Below are 17,954 nucleotides of genomic sequence, written 5' to 3' on the forward strand. Positions count from 1 at the left end.
GGTGCCAGCTCTCCCGAGCCGCCGAGCCCGGCCGGGGACACCGGCCAGCGGGTGCTCTGCTCCGCTGCAGCCCCTCATCACTGGCACCAGCGGGGAGCCCGATGGGGCGAGGGACCGCGCACTAAAGGCTGCTGCATAATGCAGGAAGAGCAGGCATAAAATTAAATTGCACATGCAACATAATTCTGGTGCTTTTTAAATCCTGTGCTCTTGGCTTTGCAAATTTAATGGTGGTTTGCTTGGTTTTTTTCCCAGAGGTTTTTCCATCTATAATTCCCTAATTTTTTCTTAAAGGGAACTGCGAAGTGGAGTCCCGGTATATTATTGGCTGCACGTGAACCCACATCAACAGTGCAGCTGAGCTAAAGCAGTTGCTGAGCAGCAGCGACAGCGATCTCCTTTCCACGGGACAGAAAAAAATCCTCCGTGCTCTGCCCCAGACCACATCACTCCGGGAGAGATGTGTAAAACGATGGGGCTGCGTTCAGCTCCTGGCTCTATAGGTAACCCTGCACAGTGCACACGTTGGCCGTGTGCCTTCTGCTGGGCAGGGCAGCTGGGACCATCACCCCAGGGCCCTCAGCACAGCTCAACCAAAACTGGGTGAACTCCCCAGCGCTCCCCCATCGTGTGCTTCCAAAGAACAGACTTCATCTGACCTCCTTATTTTTCAATCGTTTCCCTCTAGAAGCCCCCAGACTATCCCTGTTTTTGCAAACAAAACCCCAAGGTGCTGTAAAGAAGCAAATTGAGTTCTAGTGGTTTTTGACACTGTGAGTTTTCATGCAAGTTACAGTAAAAAGCATATAGATACCAGATAGGATTTCTATAGGGATTCATCTACTTCAGCACACAGCAAACTCAACAGGGCAGCTGCAGCAAAACACCTTAAATAACTGCAAACAACTTAAAAACCAGGCTTTGGTACCTGGAGCAGTCCCTGGCCTGGCTCGGGGGAAGGAGCTGCTGACAGACTGCGATGCACAATGAGCCGCGCTCTCCTGCACGCTCTCGTTTTTGGCTACGGACACCGAGTCTTGGTGAGGAGAAACGCCCACGCCAACGCTATGCAGAGAGGGGGTTTCCAAGCCAGGGCTAGAAACCGTTGCAAACAGCCGGCAGCTCTAGCTACAGCAAGGCTGGAGAGCTTTCAAGTGTGACCCCATAATGGAGCTCATCCGCGCTGCTCTCTGATACCTGATGGTAGCTCGTGTTGATTTTCCTCGGAGCCCAATTTGCTAGATAATTGAGTTGAGAGGCCTGAAAGTAAAGCTGCAAATTGGGAGTGACCCACCCCCCCGCTTTCCTCTAGCTATTTTAATATTTCTGTAGCTATCTTTTTCCAGCAGTAATGTAAAGAGACAAGCTTTGAGGAAGGGAGGTATAAAAATACTCGGCTCTGTCAGGAGAGAGACAGTCACAGCCCTTTTCATGAAGACGACCCCTTTTTAAGGTCAGCGTGAACAACTGGAGTCCAACCCTTGTCGCTGGTTTGTGCTGGCACATCCCGGCCCAAGGGCTGGAACTGTATCTGCAGACAGCGCGCTGTGATGGGCGAGATGGGCGCTAAAAAGCACACAGGCTCTGGGTTGCAGAATCTTGCTCAGGACAGCGGGCGTTTCAGAGGACGCAGCTGGATGCCTGCTCCCATCTGACCCCCTTCCCAAAATACCACCCTGGCACTGGCAAACAACATGGATTTCACAGACTTTCAATGGTCCCAACCTCAGCTGCCTCAAATCCCCAGCGTGTGAGCCCGGCAGGGTCCTCCGCATTTGCGGCTGCCTGCACCATGCACCCCAAACGATGCTGTGCTGGACGAGGGGGGTTATGGGAAGATGCTGGAGGATTCATGACTTGAGGACAGCATGGCTGGGAGAAGCAGAGGTCTCCTGACGTGGGGCGGGTAGCGGCAGCGGGTCTCGGGAGAGCCCAGCCAGGTGAGGGGGCTGCCCCACAGCTGCGGGATGCTGCCAGCGCCCCGGCTGCACTTCTGTCCTGAGGGCAGCAGAAACCAGAGGTGAAGGGAGAGGAGAGCATTATGTTTTTCACAGGCAAGGGAAGACAAAGCAAGAGAAAAGAAAGGCTAGATGGAGATGCCAGTGTGCCAGCCAGGCTCCCTCCACGAGACGGACACCGCTCTGCAATGTCTTCTGGGGGGAGGCTTCGACTGCGCAAGACGGAGCATGGACAGAGCAGCCTTCATGTACCCGCTCCCTGCCCAAAGCCTCCATCATCTTCCCCTTTGCTCCCAAGTTAAGTGCACCTCTTCAGCCCCAACACAGCCCTGCCTGGCAGAGAACCAGGAGTTATGGCAGTTTCTCCCATCAGTTTTCATTAACATATACATCCCGGGCCAGTTACTCAGATAACTTTTATCTCACAAATTCAGCTTGCTAGAACATTCCCTATAGCCTTTTGCTGGTTTATCCATCCACGGTGCCGGCATGGGGCTTGAGAGCCATGGGAAACCAGCCAGCTCCAGGGCTGGACACAGCAAGCTGCACCCTCCGGGGTGTTTATCAGCTTAATTGAGCTTCCCTTCCCTGCGAAGTCTCGAGCAGTGCAGCGTCTGAGCAGAAAGGAGGAAATCCTGGCTGGCCTTGGGTGTGTGGGAGCAAAGAGGGAGGAGGGGGCAGCCGACGCTGCCGCTAGGAAAATGTTCAAGGTTAATTAAGCAGGTCAGTGGTGTGCCGGGAATGGAGATGGGCAGAGGGGAGGTGCTGGCAGGCGGGAGCCTGTACCCCCTGCCTGTGGGACTCCCGGCGTCTGCCCAGCTCCCCTGGACCTCAGAGGGCTCCTGCCACCCGTCAAGGTGAGCAGACGCACGGGCTCTGGATGCTCCTGTTCGCCCCTTGCTCCCTGGAAGAGGTGCACAAGGGAGGGCGGCGCGGAGGCAGGAGGCTTACTCATCCTGGGTGCAGATAAGAATATTTAGTTTTCTATCTACCTCAGCAGTAATTTGTCGGCAAGACAAGGGCTGTTAACGGGGCGGCTACACTGCCAGATTTTCTTTTCTTGATGCTTCATGGGAGGAATCAATTATGGTGAAGCTCAGCAGGTCCTGCTAACCATGCCAGCTCCAGCATGTCAAAGAAGCCACCCAGAGGGACAGCCAAGACAGGGCTGCGTGTTGGTTTATATAACAGCTACAGAAATAACTGGACCAAGATCCCCCAGAAGCAAGAGACAACCTCCGACATTCAGCTGAGTGGATGAGGAGCAGCAAGCCTGCTCCGTCGGGTGGGTCGGTGCAGCGGTACCACCGGAGCAGCACCGCCCCGGCTCGCGCCCCGCGGTACGGCAGCTCCCCGTGCACCCTGCTCCTCCCGCTGTGAGGGCAAGGGGACGGGGCAGAGCAGAGAGGGCAGACGGCAGGTGACCGCGTTCGGCTGAAAGCATGCTGTGCAGAGAAAGGCAGGGACGGGTATGTACTCCCGCTCCCAAGAAACAATCTCTGTCCTCATTGCAGATGTCCACCACGGTCTGCCCAGCAGAAGAGCAAACCGAGCCACAGTAACACACTGCCAGCCCTTCTTGCTCTTCTCTTCTCCCCCTCAGCCTGCAGCAGCAACGTCCCTGCTCTGACCAGCCATCTAAGATGCCACCCGCGCCTCATATTCAGAAGTACCCGTGTACAAAACCTGATGGACCTGTGACCCTGCAGCTGGACTATCAACCCGGTCCATAAGCCCCCAGCCAGCTGCCCTGCGGTCAGAAGCAAACAAGCTGAAGAAGGCTGCGGGCCACAGGACGCCTTGCAGACTGAGCTTGACAGTAGTGATTATTGTCCTCCCATCAGACATCACTTCGAGGAAGCAAAGCTGCAGGACTGTAATGTTGAGTGTCAAGTCGCAGGAAAGCAATAAATCCATCCAAATCTGTGAATCTTCCAAGAGACGCCCTGCTGGGCAGCTGGCTTAGGGATCATCCTGCTCCTTAGAAAGCATCTGCACTAACACAATCCTGTCGTTAACAGGGACCTCAGAGACCATCACTCAGGCAGCAAACTTGTGCTGCAGCAAACCCACTCCTCCGGCTGAGATCAAACTGACATTTCAGATGGGATGGGGATGTGAGCCACGCCGTACAACACAGGAGGTCTCACCAAGAGATGCATAAACCAGGAAGAGACAGAAATGTGAGTGAGAATAAGACCAGTCTGCAATGGTCAAGGCAAGGACCGTAAAAAACACTTTCCCTGCACTTCATTTACTACCAGAGCTGGGACTGTCCCTGTATTCTGGCACGTTCATCCACTTTTGGACACTTGCTAATAAATAAGACCTACTCAGGCCCAGACTCAGCAAAGGAGAGTTTCTCTCTGTCACTAAACCAAAACTATTCTCCCAAGCTCTTCTGTCTGGTCAGTTTGGGAACACAGATTTAGCACCAGCACTGACAGCACTAATGCTGCGGAAATCAATACGTCCTGACACCGATCTTCTGGCGATGAAGGAATCTCTCCAAACATCACTTCAGGAGCAGAAAGAGGGCTGTGAAATATGCTAATTGGCCCATATTCTGGTCGGGCTGCTGACATTTCCACCAAGGTTACAGCAGTTGAAAAGTGTGCACTATCTTCTAATCGCCCACTTGAAAAGGAGAAAACCCTGTTGACACATAACGACAAATACAGGCAGAAGAAACGGCCAGCGAGGACGTGCTGGGGGTGCAGCACAAAGCGTCTGCACCTTCAGCCAGCACCACCCCTGATGGTAAGCAGCTAACACCCCAAAGGAGCCCTTGTACACCGAGGCTGGCCACAGAAAGAAAATTTATGAATATATATTACATACATATATATTGCTAAATCAAACATTCAGAAGTTTCCCTAAACACTTTTCATGGGCTGCAGATAAATGCTGAGACAGTGGCAGAGAGGAATGCATGCCCATTAACGCCCTGCGCCTCTCCCTCCCATCGCCTGAGCAGGAGGCGCTGGGATCGGTTCCTCGGTCATTCGGTCGTGTGAGAGGAGCTCCTGGCACACACAAAACTACGGTCACACGTAACCACTTGCACAGCGCTTCAGGTGAGGCTTGCTTGAGATTTTAAACATGCAGGAAGCTGCTGCAGACACATCCCTGCAACAACGGGAGTTCAAAACCTGATTGGGCTCTTATTTAATCGAGTTCATCTCCGAAGAGAAGCCTTCAGCAGTGTGCTGGCATCTCTGATGACTGACACTCAGTTAAAAAAACAGAAGAGCAAGCCCCGTCCCCTGGGAGCTGCTACTGAAGCAAACCGCCCTCGCTCCCCTCTGTGCTGCTGTGTCACATCATCGCTCTCGGCTTGTCAAGCCACCCATTTCTTATTTCCAAAGGGAGCGCCTTTCAAAGCACGGGGAAGCACTTAAAAACAGCAACCGCAGGAGGGATACATTTTTAATAAACAAGGCAGAATTGGATTGGAGTTTGCTTCTCGGCAGCTTCCGTCCAGCCCCACTGCTACACTGCCTTTACTTAATTTCATTTGGTTTAAAGTCACACAAAGAAAACGAGGAGGCGGAGGCGATAAATCATCTTGAAAGCCTAGTCAAGGCAGGAGCAATTGCAACGTTGGGAAAGGAAACAGAAGGGAGGGTTGTGCTCGCCAGGGCTGGGCAGGGACAGCCTGGATGCGCATCGGAGAGACACGGCGACGGAGCAGGCAGCCGTGGGCAGAAGCCTGGAGAGCCGACTTATTTTCTCCCTCGACATTTCACGCTGTCTCTCCTGTGACGTCCCCCCAGGCAGTCGGTGCTAATGGCCCCACGGTGTTTGCTGCCCTTCAATGGGAAAAGGCTTCCCTCCTCTCACTGCAAACCCAGAAACTCCCTCCTTGCTGGGACGGGTCCAGCTCCGGTGCCCTCTGATTTTTGATCGAATCTCACTCTGATTTCCCTAGACATATTTAACCCTCCTTGGCCGTCCCTGGGGCGATGTGAAGTGCAACTTCTTTTCTGCTTTGCATGCGGCTGCAAAGCCCCATACACTACCACACAGACACTTTTCAGTCTCCTTATGGCTCCCCAAAATTGCAACCCTCTGTGAGCAAAGCCATGCACAAGCACACAATTGCCCTGGGACTCCACACATCAGCCCCAAAAAGCCCAGTGATGTAAAGCGACCAGAAAGGTGGACCTTCATATCTCCTAAAATCCCAGCTGTCCCAGGGACCCGTAGGGACGGGCGCTGACAGGAGCAGAGAGCTGATGGGAGCTCCAGGCACTGTGTGAGGTAGCAGGAGACCATCCCTCGAGGCAGGGAAGGAGCTGAGACACCGAGTAAGACGGTTAAATGATTTAAATAACCCAGGGGTCTCCATCACGCTGCCAGCAACTGTGGGCTTGCAGGGAGCGGCTCAGCCGTACCCCTTCGGACTCGAGCACTGATGAAGCTGCTCTCCCACCACCCATCAACACGAGGCGAGCGCCCAGGCACGTACTGTTTGTCTTGAGCCTGGCGGGTTCGCTGTTTCGGCTGCCTGCCTGGTTTATGGCCTTGACGAGGAAGATGTAGCGGGTGCCGCTCTGGAGCCCGTGGACGGTGTAGTGGTTCTGCTTGATGTTGGGGACAATCATCCAGCTGTCCATGGAGTTGTAGAGACCTGTGGTACACGAGAGGGGAGGGAAGATTTATTCACAGGAAAGGACAGAATACAAAAACCACGTGCTGCTAACGCAGAGCTCACCGACCGTGCATCCCTCAGGCTGATTTACCGCCTGTCTGAGAGTTAAGAGCACCTGCAGGAAAATTTCCACAGATGATAAACCCCAGCAACTCAAAGAGCCTTTTTTATTACCGCATGAAGGCAATGCTTGGTAAGACAAAGCCAGGGTGGGGCACTGGCATCTCAAGATGCCGCCATGGGAAGTGATGGGGAAAGGGTGCAGAGAAAGAGGAATTCAACCGGTGGCACCTTCCAGCCAGGGCAGATGGCACAGTGCCCGGGAAAAGGTGATGCCCACCATCACCCTCTCTCATTTTTTTGCTCCTGCAGGACAAGCTCCCTGCTGCTCTGGGGGCTGCAATATGCAATGCCAGCAGCAGAAAGGGACATGTTTGCACCCTAATCCTCCTCCTGCATGGCGCTCAGTGCTCTGGCGTGGGAAGCAACAATCCATGTCCAAGGGATGCTGATGCTTCGGCTCCCTGTGTAGACTGGTATGCAAAGTGGTTCAAAGAAAATTACAGCTCCCAGCAAAGGGAGCAGGATCTGGACGCTTGGAAAACATTCAGGAGCCTAAACTCTTTCTGGAAATGGAAAGGAATTAAGAGCCCGAAGACCATGGAGGCGGTAAGCCCTAATGCTGCGGCAGTTTGTGCTGCCAGAGCTGCAGGGCCCAGCACGTACTGAACATGTAGTGTCGTATCTAAGGTGGGATGACACAGCACTCCAGGAAAGGAGAAAAGCCCTGCATGCTGCCACAGATGCTGTTACTGCCTCTGGCACGGCTGGGGTGAGAATAACCTGCAGACTGCACAAGTACCTCGGGCAGCCAGCGCTGGGGGAAAAGGACGCTGAGGGTTTCGGGAGCAACCTCCAGCGCTGGCACCAAGGGGCCGGCGGCAGCAAGCGCCCAGGACCATCTGCTGCAGCACAGAGAAGCTCTGGGCTTTCAGAAAACGGCTTGGGGGCAGCTATCACGACATGGGACTGTTGCTTTAAACCAAAAGAAGAATAAGGAGGAAGCTCTGGGGAGCTGGAGGCTTCTCAGATCCAGTGGGTCTGGAGGCGAAAGCGAGACGATACGTGAGGAGCGGGTTGTGAATTAAGGGTGACTGGAGGAGAGTTTTTAGTCTCCTATCACCAGCATACACGTGCACGGCTGGAAGGCAGCAGCCTGGAAAACATACCAACCTCCTCTTCTAAGGCTTACATTGGGGTGTTTATTTATCTCCGGTGGCTCACTCAGCCGGAGGACAAGAGCAGGTTGCAGTCATTGTCAGCCTGGATTTGGTTTAAAATATACGTGGAAATGGCCTAGGGGAGCAGAGCAATGTTATTTGGAGTAGAAAATAAAATTGATGTGATACCTATTGCATCCTACACGCAGAGCTGCTTTCATCGGAGCACACAGCTTTCAGCCAAGCACTGGTAGGTGTTATCTCTCTGCAGACAAGGATCAGCTTTGGATCCTTCATCGGAAAGGACTAGGTGGCTGAGAGACGACAGTCTGGGAGTGATTTGGCCTCCCAAGCAGGTTTCTTTCCCAAAACAACCAAGAAGGGGTTGGCCTTGAAGTCTGAGGGCTTCTATCCTTGCCAAAGCTTAAAAAAAAATCTTTTTTATTCCAGCTTTCGTCATCCATAAAATTGTCCAACTCCTGCCGAGCTCTTGGCTTTAAAGAGAGCATGAAGGGGATGGCTTCCACAGGCCAACTGTGTGCTCTTTGAAAAGGTATTTCCTTTCATGGGAAGCCTCCTCGTGCTCCTGCTAGGTGAGCCCTAGCGCACTATTTCCAGTGTCTCTTCATGCATGAGTTCAGCCAGGACTCAAATGGCTCTCATCACCCAGACCTGACTGTGTTATTTCAAGTGACAATATATTATTCATTTTATCCTCTGAGGTGTTAACTGATGTTTTCTTTACTCCTTCTATGAAGAGCTACCAAAGACAGCCAAAGACGACACTCCTGATGTGTGCCCCAGAGCTGCCCTTGCTGTTCATCTCCCCTGCGGTTTCCATAGCCCCCATCTTCCTAATGCCTGTGCCAAACCCACACAGCCCCCAAAGGTGGGTAGGTGACTAATTCCCAAGCCCCTCGATGGATTGGACTCCAAGCCACGTGCCCAAAGCAGCGTAAGGGGAGAGGTGGGAGCCAGACGGTTCCCCGAGGGGCCCCGGCACAGCCCCAGGGCAAGGGCACAAGTTGCAGCGGGAGAAACCTGGTTAGATAAGGAAAAATATCTTCTAGCTGAGGGTGGGGAAGCACTGGAGCAGGGCCCTGAGAGCTGGGGACTCTCCATCCTTGGAGATGGTCAATGGTCAAGAAGCAAGCCCTGAGCAACCTGACTGAGCTCTACGTCAGCCTGGCTTATGCAGAGTTGGTGCAAAGAAAGACCTTCAGGTGTCCCTCCCCACCTAAACAATTTGGTGATACCAGCATGGTCCACGTTTCTTCCTCAGCTGGCAGGTGCAGGGGAGGTGGAGGCTGGCGACCATCTAAGAATGGAGCCAAAGAGGTTACTGAGCTCCCCCAGGCTTTCAGAGAAGAACAAAATGCTGGAGACAACATGTTGTGGCTGGGGGAGGAGAGGAGAGCTGAGCAGGGGAAATCTAGCTGCTGTAGCACTTGGCACCCATAACTAACCTCTGACCAAGAGGAAATAAATCATCTTGTTTTCCAAAATGAGGGCAAAGGCTGCTGGCCAAGGCTGGGGATGCAAGTGCTATCCAGCTTTGAAAGTCGCAAGCAGTAACTCTCTGGCAGCTTCCTGCATATTTTAAAGTGCACTTAACAGCCTTCCTGTGCTGCGACACCACGCTTCCAGCACCGATGTCTTCCTGACCAGTGAGATAAACTGACAGCGGCCCAAAAAGCCCACTCCGAAGCATTTTGTCAGCACTTCCTACAACGGTAAGTGCTACTAAGGAAAACCAGGAATAAAACTTCCTTGCCAGAGCCATGCTGTGGGGATGCTGTGCTCTTCCAAAGCACTACCGCAGGACGGACAAACTGGAAGCTGTATTTTTGTTCTCCCATTACAACATCCATATTTTTTTCTCATATGAAACAAGCAGTTTCCCTGGACTCTCTCCTATAACTCAGCCCACAAATTACGTTTCCTCCAGAATGTAAACCCCTTCCCTCCAATTTTAGGAAAAAGGCAGTGTTACAAGAAATCATAACAGGTACATATTTCTGATATCTCGAGGACTCACCGGACACCCAAAGGAATAAACCACTGCTGCTGAGACTGGCAAATCATCCTTGGCTTTATGGCAAGGACAAAGAACCCAGCTTTTTCTTTTTTTCAAATAAACCTTCCTGACAACAGACAACGAGGAAGACTAAATGGCTCCTGCGATGTGATGCATCTGTCCTTGGGGGTGTGTGTGGGGTGTCACGGTTTCCAGCCCCGGCTTTTTCAACCTGCAGTTTACCAGCTCTCCCTAATGATAAGCCATGGTGCTAACAAGCTCAGAGTCTGAGTCTCTTTTGATCAATTTAGGTGTGGGGGGAGGAAATTAAATAGGCATTCGGCACATTCCTTTAGTTTTAATCCCCAGGCAATTTCTGGCTCATTTTACCTTCAAGCCTTCAGATGATTCAGGATGTCTGATGAACTCTGCCTGGCTAATATTAGAGCCAAACTCCAGCCCTGATGTCAGATGGGGAGGTTTGCACAGGTAGGTACAACCACCTGAAGACTCGGCACAGCTGCAGGCAGAGCCTGCCTGCGACAGCTCGGCTTTGCCATGCCCAGTGTTGTTTTGCACCCTCAGACTACTTTTGGCCCCGGCCGGCACGGTGCTGTGAGGGGCTGGTAGGAATCCTCCCAAGCACAGACTCCTCGACTAACGGTGATGCTGATGAGCAGCGGTACACCGGAGCCCCCGCACACGGCTGGGATGCCCTTGGAGGACAACTCTGGTTTTTAAGGTCCTGATCTTTGGAAGAGCAGCAGGAGGTCGCCAGGACAAAACGATGCTTTGCCAGAGGTGCTCTACCACCCCCCAATTTGCACAGGTCTCCCCCACCACCTCCTTTTCCCTTTGTTGCTTCTGCTTCCTTCATTGCCTTCACTGCTGCTGTTTTCCATCGCACTCAGGCAGCAGGACTAGGGGCAGAGTGCGTCCCTTCAAAGTCACCATAGCCACAAGCTCGCTTTCTCCTGCTCGCTCTGGTTGAAGACACACCCCGCCTCCAAGGGTGCCTTGCAAACAACCAACCATCCATTGCACGGACATCTCTGGATGCCATCACATCCCTCCCCAAATGGTGGAGCCAGCTGTTAAATGCATTGTTAAAATATTTGTAATATTTAAAACCCCATAACTACCATAGTCTTCATCAAGTAACAAATATCGAGGAGGGAGCTTTGCATCTAAGAGACTGCTGGCCTGACCTCGTGGCAAGCCTGGGGGCTGGTTCAGCCCTATAAAACTGTTTTAAAGCTGTCCTGTTGCACTAGAAGATATCATGACATGGAAAATACGCTGAGTACCACACAGTCCATAAAGTCCAGGCTCTCCCAGAGGAGCTGGATGCTGCCACCTGAGCCGCAGGTTCCTTGCTGTCTGACCACAGTGCTTCCTAAGTGATTAGGTACCACTACAGACCCATCATCGAGAGCCCTCCTCAGTCCTCGAATCCCATTCCTGCCACGCAAATTTGTGGTGGTGTGGAAAAATAATTAGGTATGACAGTTATTTTCAGGAAAAATAACCTTGGAAACGTGCCTCAATATTGTTATGGAGGATATATAAATCACGCTTAATTATCAGCCCACAGAGCAGCCAGCGCTGCCCTGCCCATACAATCCCAGGGCGCGGTGTGAGATGTACAGATCTGGTAGCTGTGAGACGGATGAGACCCTCTAATGCACCAAATGCTTCACCAAGCCAGAGGTTGCAGATACCCAGTGCAGGGCAAAACAATTCAGTTATGGACCCCCAGCACGGGGGGGTCCTCCATCATTTTCATTACAGCCCTAGGCGGTGTCCTCGGAGGACCCTTCGTTGCGGCTTCCTCCCCTAATTCCCAGCCTTTAAACCTGCTGGTTCTCCCCGAGAACCTTTTTCTTCCCAAATTGGACCATGGTTCCCCAAACTGAGCTGGCGCGCGGTGACTTACTGATGAAGTTGGCTTGGCCAGTGAAGATGGTGTACTGCAGCTCATAGGAGCTGACGCTGAACTCGTCCTCCGAGATCCAGTGGACGGTGATCGTGTCATGGGAGGCCGTGCAAAGCTCCTCTCGGACGGACGGCGGGTTCGGTGCTGCGGGAGATCACAGATAACGTATTTCAGTAAGTTTGTGCTTTCTTTTCTTAATATACCTAGGCCTTTTTTGCTCCCGTAAGGATAGCGATGGGCTTGTGCGGGGAGCAGTCTCTTGACACAAAAAACTGTCTCCTTTTATCTGTCATTGTGTTTCCTACTTAACTAAACTTCTTAGTGCGATAACTAAATATCCAGGGGCCAGTGTGCTTTCAGGTGTGCCAGAATGAGGGGTTATTGCTGCTGCCTCCATCAAGTCTGACACCCCCACCCTGAAACAAGCTGAGAAGCCACTTCAAAATCCAGCTATTTCTCAGCACTGATTGTGGAATAAGTATTTCGTCCTGTAACTGTTCCGGACACGTTTGTTGTTAATTTTTCATTGCAAGCTGATCTGCTTCACGATGAAGAAAATTGGATTTGGGTGAGTAACGATGTCCTCGCTTCTCCAAAGCTTTCATCCCTCCCCCTGGTCTTCCAGCACACGGAACGGTCCAGCAGCGTCGGCTGCGGCAGGGCTCCTCCCGGGCACCCCGCATCGCCCTGGATGAGGGCGAGAGCAGCATTTAGCCTGTGCTACAGGCATCAAGGCAGCACCAAGAGGCCCAGGCAAGGTCTCTGCCCACAGGAGTTCATAATTTAGCACCAAGACCCACAGAAAGGACAGCAAAAGGGAAATGCTAAAGCATGCAGTGCATTAGAAGTATAATAATTGGTAATTCACTGTTCTGTCTCTGTAATCTGCCCTCTCAGATCTTTATGTGCATCAGCTTCCTCCCCGGGTCGTGGAGACCGTCATTTTTCACCTGCTTTCTGAACTTTTCCACCTGCCCTCCGGGAGAGGCAGAGTGCAAACAGGAGGATGGGGATGTGTCACTGTCCTGGTGACAGCACAGCCTCTGCTCTGCCACAGCTGACCAGGCACTTTTTACTGGTGAGGATGAGTGGCAACCTAGTTTGCTTTACAATACGCCTGCCAGCCCTCGGCGGGGTGCCGGGGAGGAGGGCTGCAGGGAAGACACGGGGCGCAGGCGGTGGGGAGTGTGCCTGTGCACTCACCGGTTAGATAATCCAGCCCCTCCAGCAGCTTCTTCTCTCTGGAAAAATCTAAAGCAAAGTTTTCAAAGGCATCATTAAAATTGATATCTGGTATCAGAACTTGAGAGGATGCAGTTGCCATGGCGACCCTGAAAGAAAGGAAGAGACCATCAATACACATCAGGGTGCAGGCTGCTCCCAACACCCAGCAGTGGCGAGACGGGGGATTAAAAGAGTGCGAGCAGTGGTGACATTACATGCCGTCGGGAAGCCAGCTTGCACCTACTAACCACTGCTCCTGCCCCAGCAGGGTGGCCCAGCCTGGGGACAGGCACCCAGAGAGGTGGGGGGGCTCCATTCTTGGGGGGTCCCAGCCCCGACTGCCCCCCCGAGCTCTCTTTGGATTGGCATTTCCACCAATTCCCCCCCCCAGGGAACGATGTTTGCTCCCATAGTAGATGTTCAGCTTGGTTAGGACCTTCCATGTCCTGCAAGGGATGGGAACCGGCAACACCCCTGACCGGCATTTATTTGAGGGCAGCATGCTGGAAGGCTGCAGGGGGGGGGACAGGGTGTCCCTGGGCAGGGAGCTGTGACCGGGGGACAACTCCAGTGACATCCCATTGGTGTCCTGAGCCAAGCGTGCCAGCCCACCTCTCGGCCACGTTCCTGGCTGTCTGCAGGAACCGCGCGTGGTCGTTCTCCTTCAGGATGTGCTCTGCCTGGTTGATGAGGACCGTTGAGCGCTCGAGACACTGCCGGCAGTTAGCAACCTGCTGGGCCAGCTTCCGCAGCTTCATCACCTGCGAGAGGAGCAGAGGGAAGCAAAGGTGCTCAGAAGCCAGCACGTAGTTTGAAAAGCACTGAGGAAACCCCATCCTAAGCCAGGGGCTGCTCAGGGGAAGCAAGGAGCGGTGAAATGGCACAGAAATGTCCCCAAAGGCTCTGGGGAGGCAGAGCAGCAATGCACTTTCAGTGTTAAATTTTGCTTGTAGATGGGAAAGCCCCAGGGAAAAGCCTCTGCACTGCTCTAAGGGTCCCATGCGTGATCAAAGCAGGAGAGTGATGCATCCTCTCTCCGCTCCTCCCACGCAAATGCAATGTCATCGCCCCTAGAATCATAGAATCATTAAGGTTGGAAAAGACCTCTAAGATCATCAAGTCCAATCGTCAACCCAACACCACCATGCCCACTAAACCATGTCCCTAAGCGCCTCATCTACCCGTCTTTTAAATACTTCCAGGGGTGGTGACTCAACCACTTCCCTGGGCAGCCTGTTCCAATGTTTAACCACTCTTCCAGTAAAGAAATTTTCCCTGTGCTGGCTCTCAGTAGATTTGGCCAGGAGAGGAGCGCTCCTGCAAAGCAATTCAGCACAGGGCAAGAAAACCTCATGCTGGCTCAGCCCCAGCAGAGCTGCTGGAAAACATCACATTTGCAGCCGCAAATCATTTTGCAATTAAAGGTGAGGTGCTGCAGTAAGACGGGACAGGAGAGTCACCCACAACACAGGGAAGCAGGAGCTGAGAAACCAGCCCAGGTACCAGCTTGCACCCAAAAATAGGGCACGTGGCTTGAACGGGCTCTGCTCCATCCACACAAGTGTCCCACAAGCCCTGCACAGCCCGTGCTCAGGGCCAGGGCTCAGGGCTCTGACGTGTCCAGTGGAAACTCAGATCTGGCCCAGCCACCGTTCAAAAGGGGACATGAAGCGACTCCAGGGAAAAGCACCTCTGACACCTTGGTCCTTTTCCCTGCAAAGCTCTGTGGACGGTATTTACTGATAGCTTAAGACAGTACTGAACAAGCCATTAAGGAATAAACAAAGTGGACAGGTTTGATAGCACCTCTTTTCTCTTCTGCAAAGTACCAGTACTCAGCAGCAGTGAGGGGAGCAAAGAAACCAGAAGAAACATTATTTCTTAGGCAAAATCTCCATGTCTCAGGGGAACGCTGTGCTGGAGCACTAGGGAAAGCCCCTTTGAAACTCCCACCTTCTCCATGCAGCCAGGGTGAAGCTAAAGGAAAGGCAGGCACGAGCCCCAGGTCACCCCTGAGGCTACTCATGGATTGCGATGGTCATGTTTCTGTAGGGTCTACTGAATTAAGGCCTACGGCTCCGACAATAAAATAATCACGAGATGTAACCCCCTTCTCTCTCTCCTCTCTCTACGTGAACACACACGTGTGCAGCCACCCCTGGCACCGACTTCACATCAGACTGCACTCAGGTAAAATTTGGTCACCCAGGGGCTCACACCCTACAGCATCCCCTTCACCTTCCGAAGAGCATGGACGGCACCAAGCAGGAGGGTAAAGGGCTGGAAACGCAGAAGCGATGGGGGCTTGTCAGAGACCAGGCAGCTTCACGCTAGAAATGGGGAAACTCAAATGTGAGCCAGGAGCAGAGCAGGTTGGAGGGAAAAGGGAGATTACAGAGGAGCCGACGAGAGATTTTTGGGGTAGTTCTCCTGTTTAAGCTGGGAGCACAGGGGAACTCAGGAAAGCCTGGAGCTGGAGGCGGCTGAGGTCAATACCACGTGTTTAAAACCCGCTGTACTGTTGCTCTGGCTGTCTGATGCTTTGCTGGTGCCAAAGACAATATTTTGATTCGGGAGGAGCAGTCCTGGGTCCTACATCAGCACCAACAAAGACACAGAAGAAAGGAGGCGAATCAGTACACTGGGAATTGCATTGGCAGCCAAGCTGGAAGTAATTCTGTATCTGGAAAAGCATCTTGAGAGGGGCAACGAGGCACTTGCTAATGAAATATAAATTCCCACCGCCCTGTTCCCGCGTGCATCTGCAGCGAAGGACCCTGCAGACACCCAGGGGAGGGGAAAGCAAATTTCAGCAGATAGAGCTGGGCTGGGAGTACCTGAAACAGCAGATTCTGAAATGATAAATCTGACTTCAGACCTCTGCCCTGTGCTCTGCAGCCACATCTCACACGAAGCTCTCCTGAACAGCATTGCACAAATTTATCTTAAAAGGAAACGAGTGGTCCTCCAGGAGTGCGCCTGTGGCATCAACCAGAGAAACACCATTTCCTCTCACTTATTTAGCAGACACTTGCAACCAAGCATCATGCTGGACTCATCCTGTGAGAATGCAATGGCAGAGATTGAGCCGTGTCCTCTCTGCTCCATAGGACCACCGGCAGCTCTCCCAGCCCTCCTCTGAAGGGAGCAGCCGGTACATTGTGTTGCTTGTCTGCATGCCTTCAGATTATTCCCTTGTTTCCTTTTTTTAACAAGGGAGCAGGGCATTCTGCAAGGCTCGCGAAGCTGTCGCGACAGCGGCTCCCGGAGCTCCTCATGTGGCAGCTCCTCACTCGCTGCCGCTGCCCTGCAGCACGTTGTCAATCCACACACCACACCACCCACACCTGTGGTTTGAAAATCCAGCAGGAAGCAGCAGCAGGAGCTCTCAGAGGTGACGGAGGCTGCTCGAGCTGCGCTTCCGAGGTGTCAGCACTGTGGGTGCATTTACAATTAAGTAGGGTGCTAATCCCCCAGCTGACAGCATGGCCCTGCTCCCCTTACACAGCTGTGGGCGTCCTTTCACAGCCCCAGCACCTCTGCAGGAGCTCAAAATAGACAAGACCAAGGGTGAAAAGCCAACAAATGAGCTCCGAGCATCCCAAGCCAAGAAAAAGCCGTGACTTTGCATCCCCCCTGAACACCTAAGGGTTTCCATTGCACCTTGCACCATGGCTGGGTGCCAGATGACGGAGCCCTGCGAGACCAGTGCAGCACCCACCTGGCTGCACCCACTCCAGCACCGGCCACAGAGCAGCATGCCGGGCTGCAGCAGGAGGGGACCTTGGGGTGAATCACCAGCAAGGTGAGGACACTTGGCCATCCTCCAGCCAGCGCCGTGAGCTCTGCAAAGGCGCTCAGGGTGAGGCATCCCTTGGGAAGCGCCCGCTGCGTTGCCAGCACGGGTGAGGACGTCACCCATCAGAGGTGAGGATACCCTTGGTACCTGCCTGCTCCATCCACCCGGCAGAAACACCTGCCAGACCCTGGCACCCATGCCGTGAGATTTACTGCCCGGGGCCAGCCATGTGCCAGCTCCAGGCAAGCAGTGAGGAAGCTCAGGTTAAACCTGGGAGGTAACGATGTGTGGCCAGGCAGCTGTCACTCGTTGGCGGAGGTGGCAGAGCTGTTCGGTGACCAAGGTATGAGGAACCCTGCATGTTCTCCCTCTTCATACTCCCAGGCTTTTGGAGGACATCAGCTCCCAGCCCCATGTCCCTGCAGCGTGATGCTGGGCTGCAGCATCTCCCTGCACCCGCTCCGGCACCCGCAAAGATCCCGGATGGGGCTGACCACACCATGGCCGCGGGTCCCAGTGCAGGGCCGCAAGCCCATGATGCTGGGCAGCAGCATCTCCCTGCACCCGCTCCGGCACCCGCAAAGATCCTGGATGGGGCTGACCACACCATGGCCGCGGGTCCCAGTGCAGGGCCGCAAGCCCAGAAGCATCTGGACGATGGGAGCAGGCAGAGGAGAGAGGGAGAGGAAAGGAGGCAGCAGAGAACATCACCACGGTTTAATCGCTCCGCTGCCCCCACAGAGGCTTGCCAGCTCCCAGGTGCACAGCCACGTACACACGCAGGGTTGGCGTGCCGGTGGCCGGGAGCAGGACCAGATGAAGCAGGTAGTGCTTGTTACGCCGCATGACACTTGGATTTGTTGCCACTGCTGTTATCAGGACCAGACGCGCAGCCTGCTTCCACCGCAGCAAGAAGTCACGGCCTCCGACTCACTGTTGACTTAACACTCACATGTAGTTTGAATTACAGCGATAGCAAACAACACTGTGAATTCAGAAACACTCCTGCCAGGGCCTCGCAAGCTGCCACACACCCAACGTGCTCCTGGGGTTGTCCTGTGAAACCTGGCCTTGCTCCCTGCGGCCCTGGCAGTGTCCCCCCCGCCCCAACTCCCACGGGGCTCAAGGTTGTGTGGAAACACAGAA

The 17,954-nt window shown here is 53.5% G+C and overlaps 1 protein-coding gene across 2 annotated transcripts in view; it reads right to left on the reverse strand.

Moving 5' to 3' along the window:
* MID2 (midline 2) overlaps positions 1–17,954 on the reverse strand; it is a 92,607-nt gene that overhangs the window by 6,412 nt on the left and 68,241 nt on the right. For both annotated transcript variants that reach the window (XM_009331990.1, XM_009331991.1), the window contains exons 4-7: positions 13,622–13,770; positions 12,989–13,116; positions 11,786–11,929; positions 6,430–6,591 (exon numbers count right to left, since the gene is read on the reverse strand). In XM_009331990.1, coding sequence (XP_009330265.1) covers positions 6,430–6,591; positions 11,786–11,929; positions 12,989–13,116; positions 13,622–13,770 — 583 coding nt within the window. The remainder of the gene's footprint in view (positions 1–6,429; positions 6,592–11,785; positions 11,930–12,988; positions 13,117–13,621; positions 13,771–17,954) is intronic.

The sequence above is a fragment of the Pygoscelis adeliae genome, unplaced genomic scaffold (genome assembly GCF_000699105.1).
Source record: "Pygoscelis adeliae isolate BGI_AS28 unplaced genomic scaffold, ASM69910v1 Scaffold339, whole genome shotgun sequence".
NCBI lineage: Eukaryota > Metazoa > Chordata > Aves > Sphenisciformes > Spheniscidae > Pygoscelis > Pygoscelis adeliae.